Raw genomic sequence first — 20,421 nt, forward strand, 5'->3', positions numbered from 1 at the left:
TCCAAATGACCATAGAAGTCGGAAGTCTGCCGTGTACCTGCCAGTGTAACAATGTGCAAAGTCCGGTACCATCAACTTTGTATGATTTTCTATCAAAAAGTGTTAAAGAGTGCATTCCGCAAAATATTCAAGTGAGATGTGACTGTAAAAGACGAATGCAAAATGGAGCCTATATGAGTTCTCTATAGTCAACAATGAAAAAAATAATTATACCATCTATATACAAATTTGTCGAGAGCTAAAACCACTTCCACGATGAAACTGTCACAAGACAAAAACCAAATCTTCAATCAATAAATGGCATACGCGTAAACTTATGATAAAGTTGCAGTGTCACACAAATTGTTCCATTGCATCAGAAAACTAAGTCCATGACAGTGTAAAGTCCAAAGCTGTAAGAAGAAAAGAAATTTAATTTTTTTTTTTCCATTATGCAAGTTTTTTAGTCAAAACCAATTGCATTCCTTGCATGAAATCTAGGGTTGGCAGTAAACTTTTTCTTTCACATGCCATGCGTTGGAATTAACTTACTGCATCTACATTTGAAGTTTCCAGGTTACAACAAAATGCTAGCAAAACGCATCTGTAGATCTGCACTTATCAACATTGAACATAATGCTGACTACAAGTAATGCAATGGAACTTCTTCATAATCAGGCACCTTGAGATGTTTCAACAGTGGAGACATCCGCAAACCAATGATTTCTACCTCCGTATTTGAGTGACCTTCGAGGAACACATTTGTAATCTAAAAACATAACAAATTTCCAAGTGTCAGTCAAAGAACAATGTCGCAAAAAGTTGATAAAAAGGTATTCACAACATAAGTCTACCTGAGTGCATCCAAAGACTTTAAGGATCTTCAGTGACAAACAGCTATCAACAATCAGACCCACAGCCTCATTTGTCAAATTTCGGCAAAAAGATATATCTAAACTCAACAAGTTTCTTGATCGCTTGACAAGGGATACTGCAGTGTTGTGGGCAACCTATAAAAAAGTCTCAGATCCCCATGAAAATTTAGAGAAAATAATAAACCCCTTTCACCTGACTAAACTTAAAATGAAAAACAGTGATTAGCATATTTTGAACAAAGGCATCACACTCATAGCCTATCTCCTGCAATATGCACAGACCATTACTCAAAATAGATAATGTGCTTACCTTGACACTGTTCATAGAAAGTTCTTTCAAAGACTCCCCAGAGATGTCCAAGAATGCAGCAACAGCTTCATCACTGTAACACCGAATGAAGTGACAAAAAGTTTACAGTTTAATCTTAGGATGGCATGAGATGTAAGCATGCAACATAACTTGCATCTCATCAAGAAAATAAGATTCAGAACACAGTAAAAATATGAATTATTACATTTGTATAATCAAAAAGATATTTTTTCATCTTCAGAGTACTGGGGAAAAGCATGATTCAGACTATACAATTAAGCAGGAATGACTCCGCATAGATCTTTTGTTTGACTATAAATACTTTCCCAGGATGTCTGGGCTTTCATATCTATATATTCACCAAGCTAATGAAAAACATTTCGAAATGCCTTCTTAAATAATTTATCAATTCAACAGGAAAGTCATTACTAAAAAACTCCAAAAAGTAGCCCTTTCCTCTAAAGCTTGCATTTTTTAAAAGGAAAATACACAGTTATATGGTTATGAAAGAGCATAATTTCAATACTATAATTGCTTAAGAATGGCAGCATATATTCTTAGAAAATTTTCCTACAACTGAGTTGTGCATGTTTCAACTATCAACTATCGCGACAAGAGTTTACAAGAAGCTGTTGATAATACATTAACTGCTATATTTTCCTCTGTAATACGTTAATTACAAAATCACCCATTGCTCACATCAATGTGGCAAAGATGACAAATGACAAATGACATGGGGTCAAGAGTTCACCTGAAGGAAACAACTTAAGCAAGGGAGTTAACGACTCTGGATTATTAAATACATATAAAATAATAATAAAGAATTATACAATGGCCAGTAAACTCCATCCCTCAATTTATCTTAAATGCATAGGATTCAATTAATCAATAATCACCATCATCATCGATTCATAAGTCCACCAAAATATTATACAGTCTTAATCATCCTTTTATTTGAGCATCATCATCCATTGACTTTGTCTAATATATCTTATGTCCACTACTCCTTTTCTCAGCCTTATTTAACTCCATATCATAATATCCAAGCCCCAAAAGTGAACATCACAATCTTAGGTTTTTTTTCATTATCAATTAGGTCCCCTATCCACCAAATCCCAAAACTAATTTATTACAATGATCAAATTAAGGCGAGAAGACTCAATGAACAGCATCAAATTTAAGCAAAATCACTATTTAGAATTACAATAAGTTTGAGGCACAAATGTTCAAAGGGGCTGCTCAACTAAACTCAATTTAACAAATTCAAAACATAGGATAGCACTACAGGGAATTGTAGTTCCACCCACAGTGTTTAAGGAAATAAAGTCCCACTCTAGCGCCATGAAAGCTAGTCTATTAACTCAAACAAGATTAAACACTGTTACCTCATTATGCATTTTTCACCAAGCTGGTGCTTAATTATATCAATAACCAAATAAATGAATCAACTATTAGAAAGGAATTCCATTTTTATGTTCACACTCAAATATATGCATGCACACAATTTAAAGCAGCAAATCTGTAACAGTAGATCATAAGCAAATACTGAATCACTAAGCAAGCAGGAAGGGAAAGTAAACTGTGATGCAACAATAAAGTTTATTATGTTGTACAGAAAATATATAAACTCCCAGTTTTAGAGTAGAAACCTGAAAGCATTATAGCCAAAATTCAATTTTTGAATTGCTTGACAGCCATTTGCAAGATATCCAATAGAGAAGTCTGTCAAGCGGCGCAAGTTGAAGATATTAAGTCCACGTAGTCCCATACAGGTTTCAGCAATGGCTTTCAGCGAAATATCAGTCAATTTCCTGCATAAGAATAGGAGTCCTACGTGACTAAAGGAGGTAAAGTAACTCCGAAGCTAAGGAATTTTACAACAAAAGTTTCAGAAACTTACACACATTCAGACAAAACAAGCTCCTTCATATTATGACCATGAACACTAACAAATTCTCTGATAAAATCATCACTAACAGTTTCAATGCGTGCTACTGATAAAACCTCTAAATATTTTAGCTTATTCAGTGCTGGAAGAATAAGCATAGCATCAACATTTTGGCAATCATTGATGTACAGTTCATGCATAACCGATCCCAATGAATTTGCTAGGATGTCAATGCTAGTAGCAGTAACAAAGGAGCACTCGCTGAGATTAACACATCTTAGTGCTGGAGCAGAAGAAACGATTCCCTGAAGCCCAACATCTGAAAGCCGGCATGCTCCACAGAGGGATAAAGTAGTTAGGGAGGGCAAACTATTTGATGACTTCACTAAGGTAGAAAGAACTATGTAATCTGGTAGGCGTCCACAGTGGTCAAGCTGTAAAACCTGATTTCACAAAACAAAATTCAGATTCTCCACAAAGTTCTTCCCAATATAAGACAAAAGACCATATTTCACACTCAATATTCTAGAAGATGATCCATAACCAAAAGTAAAAGTCTTTCACAAGATAATATCCAGTCTGAAACAGAAAAGCAGGTCAGGGAACTATGTTCCACTTGCAACCTCAAAACAGGAACCACAAATAATTCCTTATCTGATTCATTCGTTTCTCACAATTACTAGTCCAAAATTTCACCAAAAAGTTCTTCCTGAAACATACTATGAACACCATCTACATACAAAACATTAATATAAATCATTTACCTGGAACAAATACTAGTAAAATAATGGGAAAGCCAGAACAAGAAATATGAAACTAAAGCTCCGTTTAAAAAAAAAAAGAAAAGATCATACCGTCAAGTGCCCGGTGTCACAATCCTGAAAAGCTTCAGTGAACTGTTCCTCTGTTAGCCACGAGCATTCGCATAGACGAATCTCTGTAGGGGACCCAGTGACAAGGAGGTTTAGAAAATGACTATTCATCCTCCGAGAACTGCATAGCCTCACACTGAGCTTGTGCCTTAGCGCATCCGGGACATTTTCAAGTGAAGTCATTGCATCAGCGTTCTCTACAAGAACATTTAAACATAATTCTTTCAATGATGGAATACGCAATTTTGAACGACCCCGACCAGTCTTGGGAATCCACGTTATTGCTGTAGGATTTTTATTCCCTAAAGGGTTGTTCCTATGTTTCCTTTTCAACTTATCATCTCTATCCCTAATAATCTTCATAGCGGTAGAGAAGGGACCCGGCCAATCTTCAATGTCCTCTTCATTCTCAGGAGACACTTGCTCTTGCTCAGAGAAAAGTGCAAATCTAGATGCATTCTGCCTTGCTATATCTCGAAATTGTTCCATTCTTGATTCGCTCACCCTCACACTACTGTTTCGTTCCATTCTTGATTCACTCACCTTCACTCTATTCTTTCCAACTACAATTTCTCCTGAAACATCAGCTGAACTCTTAACTTCATCTTCCAAATCCCCTTCAATATCGCCACTTCCCTTCAATACCGAGTCTTCAACAACCAGTTTCGTCTTCCCTTTCTCTTCTCTACTAAACTGCCTCGTACGGTTTACACTACGGCTTTGGATCCTCTCTGTCTCCAAGTTCTCCCTATCAACACCTTCTTCATCTTCTGTTATCTTTCCCTTCTTTTCATCCTCATCCTCAACTTCAAACTCTAATTTCCCCTTTCCTTTCTCTCTTATTTTCCTTACATTACCCTGCTCATCACCAAAATTTTCTTCCACTTTCCTCTTCGCAACTTTCTTCCCCGACCGCAAATTCAAACACCCACCACTTTCCTCACTCTCCGAACTCAGCAAACCCTCATTCATACCCAGCTTTCTCTTCCTCTTCACCAAACATTGCTCCACAATCTGATCAGCGCCACAAGAAACTGATGATTTTGAAGCGAGCCGAGCACTCCGTCTGCAAACGGATATAGGACCATTTTCGCGGGTCTGGGAGGGAGTAGCGGGCACTATGTTGGCTCCATTTTTTACCGGTTCGATTTCGGGTTTAGTTGGAAGTATTTTGTGGGATCGAAGGACTGTCATATTGATTGGTGCTAAGGAGAGGAAATTATGCATGAAGGACTGTCATACTGAAAGGCGCCTTTGGTTGTAGGGAGGTATTTAGGGCTCGAAACTTCTCTTGTACGCCGATTGGGGTTCTTCACTTTTCCCGCCAAAATTGCACAGTAACGGCATTTGGGCCTTTGGGCTTCTGGCCTGCAGTCTTTTAAGATAGAAAAAATATAATAAAATAATAATAAAATTATATATACCAATTTTAAATATACATTTGATATATATTATTATAAGATTAAATAATTTTAAATTAATAATAAAATAATATCTAATTATATAATAATATATATAAATATACATATATTTATTTATCTAAATAAATATATATAATATTATTAAAAAAATAATGAATAAATGAAGTTTTTGTGTAAGGGATAAGACAAGTGGCAAATATTTAAGATTTTATGCATGAAATTCATCTTAATGATATTTTATAATTAAATTTTATTTTTTATTCTAATAAAGTTTTATTGGTAAATAATTTTATCAAAGATCCTTAATTCTATTAAGGTGTATTTATTTTTTAAATCACCCAAAAAAGAAAAATACATCGTTTTGAAATGTATATTTTAATAATATAATTTAAAATAAATTTTAATTTGATCTGAAATGGAATGAAAATATCATGTTTGAGATAATTTTAAATTTTAAAGACAAAAAATTTAAAAATTTGAGGATACAACCAAATAATCACAAAGTCGCAAAAACTAATACGATAATAAAAAAGGTTCACATCTTTAAAATCAAAAAAGGAAAAATTATTACGTTAATAAATATCGTTAATTTTTTTGTATAAAAATATCTTATAATGATATTTAAATAACAAAACTGTGTTTTATAATTTATTTTACAAACTCATTGACAACATTAAAATCTACTATCACCATCGATGATACTATCATTATCCTGTTATTATCGACAATCCTAATAGAACATTCAATCAAGCAAACAAATATACACCTAAGCACACAAAACCCCTCCTCTCGCCCCCATCCCCCCAACCCCAACATTCAAATAAAAAATACAAGCCGAGGTGAAAAATCAAACAAACAAAATTCTCATCATTGTTTCATCAATAATTAAATATGTTCATTCAAAAAATTGACTATGATTGTAATCACATTATTCTAGAGTAATTTTCGTTAAATTATTTTATTTTGGCATAATTACAATAAGAATAAGACTATTTAAGGGAGATTTCAACTAAATGGGCAATGATTAATGTGTTTCATTTGGGACAAAAGTTTGGAAAGATGTAAAGAGGGTTGGGAAGTGTCAAGAGGTGTAGAGATGAAGATTGATGGAGAAGAAAGTAGAGTTGTGGTTGTGCTATGGAGATGGTGGGACGCGAAGAAGAAATAAAAGAAGAAAGAGTGAATAAAAAAGATATTATATTTATTTTTTTAAGTTATAATTAAGATTTAAGTAAATACATATTTAATACCATTTTGTAGTCGAATTATAATTAAAATTTACATAAATATACAAATTTAATATCATTTTGTAGGTAAAATTAATGGAAAAAATTAAACGAAAGATGATAATTTGTCGTTTTTTAATTTTATAGATAGTAACTATTATTAAGGTAAAAAAATGTGGGAAATAGTTTTTTTTTTTTGGGTAACAAAGAATCTCGTCCGAATCAAATATCTTTTTGAAGACAAACCAATCATATCAAGTAAGATAAATTTCGAGTCTAATAATTGACTTCATAATTATTGAATCAAATAAATTAAGATTTTGATTTTGATACGTTATTAGAGAATAATTGAATCTATTTTTTTTTTTACATATATAAAAATTAAGTATTAACTAAATTTAAGTTTTGATTGTTCTATATAAATAAAATTAATCATAAAAACTCAACTGATTAATTATAAATAAGTTTATCTTCTTTTTTATCATAATTTAAGTTTTTAATATATTTTTTAATTAAAAAACATAATTTTTTAAAAATTATTTTATTATTAAAATTAATATGCCCGACCCACTGTAATGCAGGGTGTTTTGCAAACCTTCATTATTTAGCCGGTCGGTCCAATATACAAGATCCATACTATAGGGAGGATTGGCCTAGTAGTGAGGCAGCTATAATGTCATATTTCTTATTTTATACTCCATTACTACTATTTTAATTTGTCACGTACATGCCAAAATTAAATGAAAGAACAATATACCTTTTAAAGAGTAATACATACATATATTTTTTTACACAATTTAAATATATAAATAACATTTTATCATATAATTAGATATCACTTTAGTTTGATTTAAAATTATTTATATAATAATATATCATCTGTATACTAAATTATATACTAAAAATATATATATATAATTTTATTGATTTTTTAAATTGAGACACCCACTAGATGTGCTAAACAAATGTGGCAAGATTGAATTATTTAGAGGCCAAAGGACTATTTCCCACCCAAATTTTAATACAAAATTAAATATACACTCGTGGTGTTTTAAAAACTCAAACACATACCCATAAACTAACTGCCTTTAAAATTTTTTATTAGAATTAAAAATAAAATTATTATTTTATCAATAATATTAAAAAAATATATAATTTTATTTCATTTCACCCCTAGCCTCAACTTTGAAAAAATAACTTTTTCCCCCAAATCTCTAGGATTTTCTCTTCTCTCTGACGATGGTAACCAACATGGTCTCCACCTTTAGCCCAGTCGTCTCCCTTCTTGATAGACAACATTGATGGAAACGAAGTTGGTCTTGTCTTCATTGACAGAGACAAAGTTTTTTGTCTCCGTTGAAGTCGTTTGTTAAGGAAGGAGATGATCGGACTAAAGGCAGAGATGGTGGCAGCCACCATTGTCAGAGAGGGGAGAAAACCCTAGGATTTTTTTTTTTTGGGTTATTTTTCAAAGTTGAGGTTGAAAGGTGAAATGTGAGTTTTTAAAACTCGGGATAGAGAAATGAGATAAAATTATATATTTTTTAATATTATTAATAAAATAATAATTTTATCTTTAGCTCTAATAAAAATTTTTAATAACAATTAATTTATGAGATAAAATATGTATTTATCTTTGTATTAAAACTTAAATGAAAAATAGCTCTTTGACCTTATTTAGATGGTGACCGGGAAAAAATAATGACCAAAATAATTACAAGCAATGCCGTGACCTTTATGTGTAAATTAAAATAGGAAGAAATGGTCTGGTTTCGTCAATTTTGGTAGGCAGGACGTAGGGAAATTAATTAAGTGGTTTATGTGATTTTAGTCAACATATTAGGTGTTTCACGATCGGTGTAATTAATAGAATGAAATTGGACAAATTTGTTTTAATATATAACATAGATTTTGGTTGAAGTTACCCAATATTCAAACTTGGAATCTTATAAGTTCAAAGAATTTTCGACAAAGAATTAGTCATCCACTAATAATATTTTGCTAAAATTAGGTTTAAATGTTTGTATAAAATGTTTAATACTTTTATTTTATAGGTTTTTTCTAATGTTATTATGTTTATGATGAAGGGTTTTTGTTTATCATTTCGAGTTAGGGTTTAGGATTTTTTTTGTTATGAATATTGTGTTTTTTAAAGCTAAAATTGATTCATTGTTGATAGAAAAATAATAAAAGATTCCGACTGTGTGTTTTTTTGTTTTTTTACAAAATTCAAAACAATAAAAAAAAACTTTTCAATGTGATTTACTTTATTGATTTTCTAGATATTAAAGGGTAGAGATTCAGTGATGTACTCATACATTTTGTATTCCTTTAACAAATAAATAAAGATAACTAGTTTTAGAGTTTGATTTCAATTGAATGAAGTTAATGTCTACTCCATCCCATTAGAATTCGCGATAGTCATAAGGGTGGCATTTGGTCCTCGCATGTTGATTAGAGGACCAAAAAATATCCCTACTTAGGGTTATTTCCTAAGATATTTGAAGGGAAGGCTATAAGTACCTTGCAAGTCTCATATTAACTATTTAACTTTTGTTTTAATATACTTTATTGACAAGTTTTGTGTCTAACATAACAAAATGATATTAACCTATCATGGAGTACCTTGGCTTTATAGAGATTGACACCCCCAATAGACGGTCACTTAATATTGAGCAATATGTCAATTCAATCTAGAAATCTCCCACAAAAACATACTTGGTGATGATGAAAAGATCTTTGTATATAACGATGACATCTCGATCAATAATTGTTATTTCTTGCCCAATCCTTGCCTTGATTTATGTGAGTCTAACTGAATTTCGATAACATCTTACCACAAAAATGTGAGATGATGTCAAAGATGTTGTTGACACATAAGCATACGAGCAAGGGCCTTATAACCATGTTTTAAAAGAATATTGACCTTTGAATCATGACATTTAGTTGGCTTATTGTGCAAGCTATGCATTGTCGGCTAACGTTGTGAAGCGAGTAAGCTCACACTAGGATATAATGCATGAGGGAAGAGCGAGCTTAGCGGTGCACATTGGTTGCACTTGGTGGTTAAACTCCAAGCCTCGAGAGACACCAATGTCATGAGTTTTGACCACCTCAAAATGTATGTCTTTTGTAGGCTATGTCTACGTAATGTGTGGGAATATGATTGTTTGAGATCCACCTTAGTTAGTGTCCTTGAAGAATGCTTCGAAAAAGTATGTTTATAAAAATTACAAGCGAGTATTTTAAAAAGGATTCGATTGAAAATAAAAGTCTTAAAGAAAATTACTAAATTTTATGAGAGCTTTCTTATCTAATTTAGGTTGAAATTTGTTTGTATTTTAACAAGTTTATGTGTTTTGAGCTAAAAATGTATATAAACATGGAAGAACACAAACAACATAAATACAATTACACTAAATTATATCTAACAAATAACCAAATAATCGAGCAAATTATTGGTTGAATTAAACCATAAAAGCAACAATAAAAAACCTTAAAATTTGAAATGTCAAAGGAAAACAAATACCTTATGTCCGAAACACAAAAATGTTAAGGTCGGTTATACAAGATTCAGGCAAACGAAATTGATTCATGACGTTTGAAGATAGAAAGATAGAATTTTATACTTAGATTAAATGGTATTTATTATAATAAGAATAATAAACAATAAGTAAATAGTAAAATTTAAAGTTTAACTTTTGCGGTGTTATCAGTTCAATTTTGAAAAGATATTCTGAATTTAGTGAGATTCCTTTCTTTAAAAAAATAATATAAAATAGTAGCAAAATATGAGAAAAAGTTTTCAAAAAGCCAATATTATATTCTTATTTATCTTTTATTATTATTTTTTTGAATAAAATAAAGAGTGACATAAAAGTTCAACAAAGAAAGTTGCAAAGTGAAGAACAGAAGCGGCGCCTTCAATATTCAACGCTTCCGTCAACTTACGCTAATATAAGTCCATGATTCACAGCTACGCTGACGGTGTCTTCACTAATTAATTTCGATCAAATTTTAGGGTTGTTAATATAATTATCAAAATTAAGAGAGTGCACAAAAATTGACTAACTCTTTAGGAGTTTTACGGATATAACTGACACATTATTATTGGAAGGAAAAATCTATATATAAATAAGAGCAATACTATGTGTACCTACTTTGGATACATAAATATATATATACTCATATATGTCATTATATGATTGATTATTGTTTTATTTTCAATTCAAAATCATCTAACATATGATGACACATATAAATACGTATATATTTATGTATCCAAAATAAGTACACATAGTTTTATTGTATAAATAAATCTTAAATTTATTGTCCACGATCATAATAACTTGAGATAAACCTTCAGACTGAAAAATTCTTTGACAAAATATGAACATGAAGAGACATATATTTAAAACTTTTACTCACATAGGCTTGCATGCCAAAAGTGTCAATATACATATATCAAAATAAAGCCTCAAACATAAATGTAAATCTGATCATTCATGTCATTAATAATAGTGTCTAAAATCTCAAAACAAATAATTAAAATATGCAAAAGTATCACATGGTCTCAAACTATATAACTTTATGCAATTTTATAGGTTGACCCGTTACTCATTTCGTTTGCCTGTAAAACCACAAACAAAGAAACGTGTGAATGTTACAACACGTCATAAATAGATGACCTATTGACACTTTAAGTGCAAAACAATTGAACTAGTGTTCTTAAGTTGAATTGAAATCTCGTATTATGTGATCTACCTACAGATGTTTTCTGACATTTTGGATGCATATCCGTCTAACTACAATATACTTTTCCTCTATAATCATAGGTATTGTCATCCTGAATGACTAGTTTTAAACTCATAGTATCATGCAGATACCAACTCTGATCTAAACATCCCTAATGCTATGTGAAAACATACTAAAGGACATCTCAACTTGCAAATCAATCTCGCCTCCACCTTGAATGTGATGATTGTGTTTCTATTACCACTTCCCTTATATTGACATTGATTGACCTCGCCATTAAGGTTAAGTTTTGAATGAATTCATGACAAGAGTGACAGAAGATAAAAAGACGATGTTCAAGAAGTGACGTCAACTTACTTTTAAATCGTTAGTTTTATCACCGAAGAAATTAATTAGAGAAGAAATTGATTCTAATATATGTTTTGCACTATAAAAGTTTGAAAATATACTAAACCTTAGGTAAGAATTAGCCTTTTGGCCTCTCCAAAATAAAAAAATATTGATCGGAGGTTGAGAAAATCATTTTATCAAAATTCCAGTGGAAAATACTTATTCAACCAAAAATTGATATTGGTAAAATCCCAAGTCCCTGTCGGTCAACTGACTAATTCATAACGTACCTTTCATTTAATTTTAATTGACAAACCTTCAATGGCAGCTAATCATTAATGGAAAGTAGTTATTTTACCCTTTCAACACCGAATAATCTGAAAGTAAATGAATTCTCATTCTACGCGATACGCGGATTTCAGACTTTTTGGGTTTTGGAGACATAACAACGTGTAATCGGCTAAAGTCTGTGTCTGCTTCAATCTATCGAATAGAGTTTGTTCAGTTTGTTGATGACAATCTCCTCAATTTCCAGTCAAGTATAACAACAGTATATACTTCTAATACATCGGCATAATGGGTCATCACCACCATCACAACACCGGCGATGGAGGAGTTTCTCATCAGCGGGTCAACAGCCCGCGATTCTCCGGCTCAATGACTCGACGAGCTCACTCTTTCAAGCGTAATCCTAACAACACTCAGAACAATGTTAACGAGATAATTACTAACACCAGTGGTTCTAGTTTTAGTACTCACCATGAAATTGATGTGCTAGTGAACTCTCCCAGATCTGAGATTGGACCCAGCTCGGGTTCTTGTGATACGTCTGAGTTTAAGCACCAAACTGTGAACCATGTGAGCCAGAGAGTTCATTTAAAGGGTTTGTTGAAGAAGCCAGTTGTGGGATCTGTGGTTTTAGTATTGGGTTTCAGAGAAAAGAAGAAGCTTGGTCATTGGATGTTCTTGGTTTTTTGTGGGGTTTGTTTGTTTTTAGGTGTTTTCAGGATCTGTGTTAATGGCTGGTTTGGATCTGCCATTGAAAGAGCCGCCTCCGATCAGGTTTGCTTTACAACTCTGTTTATTTCTGTATGTTGGTGATTTTTTGAGCTTCTGTAGTTTAATTTCTATATATGTATGTGGTTCATAGTGCTATTTATGCAATGACTGATGGCATATCAATTGGGACGTGCTATCTGCTTATAGTAATGTTATGAAATTTTTGCATGTTGCAGTTTTGAAGGTTGTTTCTTCTACAAGGATTTTGTTTGATTGAAGGCATCTATTTTCCTTCTCATTACAGATTTGTTCCTTGCTCGTTGGAATAGAATGATGCAGTTTTGTTATCTGCAATGCATATTTAAACTTTTTGTTGATCGTATTTAACTTCCTAGTGTGTAATGTGGAAACCCAACGTCTAACATCACCTAACACAAGAGTAAAAAGGCAAAAGGAATTTACATGGAAACCCAAAATAAGGGAAAAATTACAGGCAGAGGAGTTGTGCTCATGATTTCATCCCAAAACTCTTTTCCTAAGGCTGGATTTGAAATCATACACTGAGCCTTCTCAAGTAGTATTCTGTTCATCCTTTTTACAACTCCATTTTGCCGAGGAGTTCCAACAACAGTTCTATGTCTTGCAATGCCTTGATTTTACAAAATTCATTAAATTCTTCATTGCAGAATTCTAACTCATAGTTTGTTCTAAGTCTTTTAATATGCTACTCTCTTTGCTTCTCAACTTGGGTCTTTCACTACTTGAAAGTAGCAAACACTTGATTCTTTCTCCTTGAACAAATATGTCCAAACTATTCTAGAAAAATCATCAATGAAGGTGAGCATGTATCTAGCTCTACCTCCCTTAGAAGGAACTTGGGGTGGCCTCTAAAGGTTTGAATGGATTTAGTTTAGAGTCCCTCTGGGCTTGTGTGTGACTAGTGCTGAAACTTACTATTATTTTTTTTTCTCAAACATAATGTCCACAGAAACTTCCCTTTATGTTATCCACATAACAACCCTCTTTTACTCAAAACTGCCATCCCTTTCTAACTCATATGACCAAGCCTCATATGCAAGAGCTTGGTAGTATCTGAATCAGATGTAGAAGTGGTAACAACTGTTGATCTTGTAATTTAGAACCATGCAGTAAATACAGAGTACTAATTTTGTCAGTTTTCATCAATGACAGAGCACCCTTGGAGAATTTAAGTACTCCTACGTCACTTCTAAACTTGCAACTGTTCCTTTCTAGAGAACCTCAAAAAATCAAAATCTTCTTCTAGAATGTGTTTCACTCCTGAAAGTGTTCTGGTTACCCCATTATGCATCTTAATTTGTAGTGTGCCCATTCCAGCCGCCTTAAATATGTAACCATTACCCAAAAACACACCTCCATTGAATGACTCATAAGTTGTTAACCAATTTTTGTTAGGAATAACACAAAGAAACTCACTGATTTTGTCATTTATAATATTTGCTTCTTCTGAGTTAGTCAAATTATCATTTGCTTTTTGTCTATTTTCCAATTTGAAAAAGTCGGCCTTTACATGTCCCTTCTTCTTACATATATTACAAACGAATTTCTATTTTTTGACATGGACTTAAACTTTTAGAGACTTCGAATTTCTCTCCTTTAGTCTTCCTCAATCAATAAATAAACCAACATCCTTATTTCCTTCGACAACTGTCAAATTCCTATCAATCTTTTCTTTTGTCTCTAAATTTGACTTTACCTAATCTGAGGAAAATTCATCTCTTCCATATATCATGGTGTGCCTAAAGTTCTTAAAGGAAGTAGACAACGAACACAAAAATAAAAACATTTGATCCTGACCTTCAATTTTCACATCTAGCTTCATCAAGCTAGATGTGAAATTTAAACCTTCTGACCTCCGCAAAGTGTAGAGAAATTCTTTTAACTATAGCTTGTTGGTGAGAGATTTCTTCAAGTATTTAATATTTATCCCCCAATTTCATCCTTGCTCCTGCAACAGTTTTCTCCTTCATAATTTCTCATAGTATATTGGCACTCAAAGCCGATTGGATTGACAAAAAGGCTCTTTCATCCATGTCATCCCATCCATCATTGTCCAAATTCTTTGGTTGCTTTGCTTTCCCATGCAACGCCTTCTTTGTAACTTCAGTGGTTAATACTGCCATCATTCTATTTTGCTAGATTACAAAGCTAGTTAACCATCAAACTTCCCAATTTCAACCTTAAAAGATGATGCTAAAGTAGATACTATTAGTACCTGCTTTGATTCCACTTGTTATGTGAAAACCTAAGAAACAAATAATGGAAGAAACAATGCAAGATCAAATGAACTTACGTGGAAACTCAAAATAAAAAAAAATCATGGGCAAAGGATGGAGAAATCACTAATACTGTAGTTTAAATTACAAGGAGAATACAAGAAATTGAAAGCTTTCTTGAATATCAAGCGCAAAAGAACATAAGGCGACTTGCTTATGCCTCTCTTAAAACTTAATAAAATCTGCAAACAATATATATATACATCTGTGACAGAATGACCTTTCCATTAGATGGAATGCTTGTTTTGGAACTCAAGTCGTGGCCTCTCAAAGTAGGAATGAGACCATTTGTCTGGTCATTCACTATTCTTCCCAAAATTGATGATTCAAGTGGAATGTTCGTTCATAATGATGAAATGTCTGTTTTGTTGTTGGAACACTTGCTCTTCAACCTAGGACACCTGTTCCAAAATTCAAGTCACTACATCCATCATGGTGTATAACTTATGGAGCATGTTGTTTGTAAAATGATGTTTTGGGTCAACATATATCTTTTATTGTTACTAATTGAAGTTCATTATTTTACTTACCCAAAAAACAAAAAAGGAATTTTAGTATTTTCATAGCATGATAAGTTTGTTTGTGCATATATGAGCTCTTGCATTTTCTTTTTGATTACCTACCTATATCTTAACCAAGCTAGTCTTGTGTTTTTCTAGGACTTACCTTCCTCTTCCATCGCTCAGTCAAATGTAATGGACCATAGCTCTCATGATTACCGGACAGGGGAAGGAGGTAATGATGTTGAACGGACTTTAAAGATGGTTGCATCTGGTGTTGTTGGTAGTAACTATGGCACTACCGAAGTAAGTGTCAAACACATAACTTATACATTTCATCTATTTTTGTTTTTGTTAGTAAATATAAGAAGTCATAATTTTTAACAGGAATTCCATAAAAATGGTTTGTTACTGAGAATGAAGAAGATGTTAGCTTCTTGAATAGTTCATTTACTTCATTCGTGAAATTGACTTCTTGTTCAGTGTTCAGGTATCTGGTCCCAGCCTAACAGTGAGAATTACACCCAGTGCATTGGTGATCCAAAAAACCACAAAAGTAAGAAACTTATACTTGTGTTTGTGTTCCTTATGTTTTTAGCATCCTCTTAGTTCCCAATTCTTGCTTCTCTTGGCAGAGCTAGATGCAAAGACAAATGGCTACATGCTCATTAATGCTAATGGTGGCTTGAACCAGATGAGATTTGGGGTCTGGCTGTTGTGTGTTTTTATCATTTCTACAGGATTATGTTGCGTGGTTCATCTTTTCTGATGTATCCATAATTTTAGAGTGCAGATATGCGATATGGTTGCTGTTGCTAAGATAATGAAGGCAACACTTGTCCTTCCTATGCTTGATCACAACTCTTACTGGGCTGATGAAAGGTTTGCTTCTTCTATGCATTTTTCTGATTAAGATAACTACAAATGTGTTGTGTTTTACATTTTATTTACATGTATAACACATCAATACTCAACTTTTAGCCACATTGATTAACCATCAATGACTATTAATGACTAACTTGGTCACTGAACATTGTGGTTAAGCTTTGAAAATCCCGTGTTAAATTGTGGGAAAAATAGGTTTATAATGTTGAAATTACCATATCTCTCTTCGTGTTGATGCTCTTGCTACCTTAAACCATTGGCACAGACATTTGTCATCTGGGAACTAGTATTTACATTTTCTCTGAAAAAAAATTATTCATTGTGTGACGTCCAGTGGACAGATTTCAATGCTAAAATGGCAAAAGAATCCCTTTTAGTTTGAACAATGCAACCATGTGCCCATCACTTAAGTGACAGCACATTTCTGCCATCATCACTGGAGGGTTTCTTCCAATAATACTGAACAGATAATCTTTTTTATGATCATTTAATTGAATCTTTATGATGCCCTCAGGATATTTTTTTCTGATATGTGTGTGGTCAAGTGGAAAAACTTGTACCGCATAGCATTCATTTAATTTTCTGTAATGCTCTATCATAATCTAATTCATCTTATTTGTACACCACAGTGGCTTCAAAGATCTGTTTGATTGGAAACATTTCATGAAAACACTTGAGGATGATATCCATATGGTTGAGACATTACCGCTTGCCTTTGCTGCATTAGAGCCTTTCAACAAAACACCAATATCTTGGTCTAAGGTGAGTAAATGTTTTATCTATAATTAGCTGATATCTCAGTATCTGTAGGACAAACCACCTTAGGCACATGCCAGTTAATGTGGGCCTTCTTTTTTCAACAAAGAGTAGTGCACTAAGCTACATGTTAATTTATTCTGATATGAACTTTAGGAGAACTACACCTTAAAAGATAACTATTGAGATTGAAGAGCCCAAGACCATATAAACCCTACATTAGAAGCCCATGCTTTCCAATGTGAGATCCAAGTTTCATACTTTGCATTTAGAATCCTAACAGGCCATCACCTTTCGCAACCCCAGCACCCACGTGGGCTGGCTGTGTGCTAGCTTCTTGCTAGTCTCAGGCGAACATTGCAATGTCGGCGTTACCACCCGCGCCGCATAATTGCTATTGGAAATGGGTGTGGGTTAATGAAAGTCGGGTTATGGGCTGGAAATGTGGCTTGGTGTTGGGTTGGATAAGTAATGGGAGTTGGGTTTGGGTGATTGACAACTTGGTTATGGGCTGGAAATGTGGTCTGGTTTGAGGAGTTGGGTTGTTGGTGAGTTGGGCTGATAATGTGAATGGGCTGTGGGTTATGTAAAGTGTTAATGTTTTGAGAGTTATGGGCTTGGAAGAACCATACCTCAAAAGTTAGCTATTGAGATTGGAGAGCCTAAAGTTATATAAACTTCATATTAGAAATTCATACTTTCCAATGTGGGAACTAAGTCACATACCTTGCACTTAGAATCCTAACATACCATCACACTTCATAGCCCTAACGCTTAGGCAGGCTAACTGTGTGTTAGCTCTTTACTAGCCCTGGGTGAATACTGCAATGTCGGTGTCACTACCTGTGCTGCACAATTGTGGCTAAGAGATGTAATGGCGGGCCTGATACCAAATGATATGAACATTGGGAGAACAACACCTGAAATAGTCAATTCGATAATTTGGGTACTCACACCGGTGTGCAAGTGTTATGCTAAGCCATTTTTACATCATTCTTGCTAGATCTTCTATTGTTGTAATCTTCTCTGAGATGGAGTAGTAATCTTTTAACTTGTATTCTTTTCTTCAGGTTGGCTATTACAAAACAGAGGTGCTCCCCCTGTTGAAGCAGCACAAAGTAATCTATTTTACCCATACTGATTCTCGTATTGCCAACAATGGAATCCCAAGTTCCTTACAAAAGCTGAGGTGTCGTGTAAATTATAGGGCATTGAAGTATTCAGCCCCCATAGAACAACTGGGAAATACCTTGGTTTCTAGAATGAGAGAAAATGGAAGCCCATATCTTGCTCTTCATTTAAGGCAAGTTCTAGTACTTGTATATGTTACACTGAGTGAGTTGGAAAATTTTTCTTTTTTTCTTGGGGTGTTTGTGGCCTGACCTTTTTTAAAAAATAAAATGTGTATTATTTTGCTCTCCCTTATTTTGAATTTAGATGTTCAGGTTTTTTTTTTTTTCCCTAAAAGCTGTATAGTTAATGCTAACTTTTTATTTAATATTATTTTTTTGAAAATGAAACCACAATAGTATCTACACTTTTGAGTTCTGATGGCAAATAAAGAATAAAAATTGAGTAGTATTATACGTACCCATTTTGAATGCATAAATGAGTACACATTTGTGTGTATCATTTTGTGATTGAGTGTTATTTTATCCTTAATTTAAAATTTTACCTATTAAGTGTGTACCAATTTGTTTACTCAAAGCAAGTACATATAGTTTTATTGATAAAACTTATAACTATCTGCTTTATCTGATTATCTGGAGAATCAGTTGTGTCATTCTGAGACCAACAGGGTTCTCTCACTTTTTGGCAATCCTAACTTAGTTTTCAATCTATACTAAATTGTTTTAGATTTGAGTACTAGTTTGCAGAACTACTGTCAAGCATGTTAGTTTGGAGCTTATGGAAAAGGGGATGTGATCCACTTGCCCCTAGGATGGGCTATATGAAATGTGAAGCCCTATTTTGACTTGCAGATTTTCTAATAATTTGTTGTTTTCTCTGGCCTGTTGCTTGGACTATATGAGTTCATGCTGAACTCAGTTACTGTTTTCTGATTGGGGCTTTTAATTGTTTAAATTGCTAAAAGGAATTAAATAATAAACTAGTTTTTTCATGAACCAGTGTGATAGATTAAGCTTAATCTTTTTATGTTTCTTTTAGGTACGAAAAAGATATGCTTGCATTTACAGGGTGCAGTCATAATTTGACAGCAGAAGAAGATGATGAGCTACGTAGGATGCGATATGAAGTTAGTCATTGGAAGGAAAAGGAGATTAATGGAACAGAAAAGAGATTGCTTGGTGGCTGCCCGTTGACCCCTAGAGAGACTTCACTTCTGCTTAAAGGGCTGGGATTCCCAGCCAGCACCAGGATTTATTTGGTAGCTGGTGAAGCTTATGGTAAAGGAAGCATGCAATATCTTCAGGATGCCTTCCCCAATATCTACTCTCATTCCACTCTTTCTACAGAAGAAGAATTGGATTCCTTCAAAAATCACCAGAACATGTTGGCTGGTTTGGATTATGTAGTTGCGCTACAAAGTGATGTATTTCTTTATACTTACGATGGAAATATGGCAAAGGCGGTTCAAGGTCACAGGCGGTTTGAGAACTTCAAGAAGACTATCAATCCAGACAAGTAAAGTGCTGACTTATCTTAGCTCATGCTGTCAATTTCCATTCTAAACTTGTGAATAATAATTTCATTGCAACCTACATTGCAGGATGAATTTTGTCAAACTTGTTGATGAATATGATGAAGGAAAAATTTCATGGAAGAAATTCAATTCAAAAGTGAAAAAGCTACACAAAGACAGAGATGGAGGTCCATATCTTAGGGAGGCTGGAGAGTTTCCAAAGCTGGAGGAGAGTTTTTTTGCGAATCCACTTCCGGGATGTATTTGTGAAACTGCTCAAAATACATAGGTGTTAAATGTAAAGGATTTGGAAATGGAATTATATCATTTGAGTTGAAGTTGAAGCAAGAGATGGGTAGGTGGGGTGGCAGTGCTCAAGGTGTAATTTGTCTCCCAAGGAGGCAAAAATTTAAACATCCAAATTCAGCTTCATGAGAGATGTTGGAAAAAGAAAAGAAGAAAAGCAAATGGCACATATCATTACACAGGTGAAATGAAATGTGGGAATCCATGCCATGAATGGGAGAACTCTATTGAAACAAATGTTATTGGGTTTGGGGTTATTGAAGTGTATGTTTGTACTTGCAATTGGTTTTTACAGGATAATATTAATGCTTCTGAAATACGATTTTCAAAAATTTTAATTGCAGGCTAAGATCAAGTAAA

The 20,421-nt window shown here is 33.4% G+C and overlaps 2 protein-coding genes across 2 annotated transcripts; one reads left to right on the forward strand and one right to left on the reverse strand.

Annotated features, from left to right (window-relative positions):
- Positions 1-285: 285 nt before the first annotated feature.
- On the reverse strand, positions 286-5,205 carry LOC123195238. The gene is made up of 6 exons (XM_044608892.1): positions 3,907-5,205; positions 3,065-3,495; positions 2,814-2,975; positions 1,165-1,237; positions 834-989; positions 286-748 (listed from the first exon to the last, which is right to left on the reverse strand). Exons 1-6 carry the CDS (start codon positions 5,149-5,151, stop codon positions 623-625), a joined length of 2,193 nt encoding a protein of 730 aa, XP_044464827.1. The 5' UTR covers positions 5,152-5,205; the 3' UTR covers positions 286-622.
- Positions 5,206-11,989: 6,784 nt separating this feature from the next.
- LOC123195007 (O-fucosyltransferase 35) lies at positions 11,990-20,421 on the forward strand. The gene is made up of 9 exons (XM_044608555.1): positions 11,990-12,718; positions 15,630-15,776; positions 15,954-16,026; positions 16,106-16,176; positions 16,264-16,352; positions 16,985-17,117; positions 18,182-18,414; positions 19,281-19,757; positions 19,843-20,421. Exons 1-9 carry the CDS (start codon positions 12,233-12,235, stop codon positions 20,042-20,044), a joined length of 1,911 nt encoding a protein of 636 aa, XP_044464490.1. The 5' UTR covers positions 11,990-12,232; the 3' UTR covers positions 20,045-20,421.

This window comes from Mangifera indica, chromosome 13, assembly GCF_011075055.1.
Source record: "Mangifera indica cultivar Alphonso chromosome 13, CATAS_Mindica_2.1, whole genome shotgun sequence".
NCBI lineage: Eukaryota > Viridiplantae > Streptophyta > Magnoliopsida > Sapindales > Anacardiaceae > Mangifera > Mangifera indica.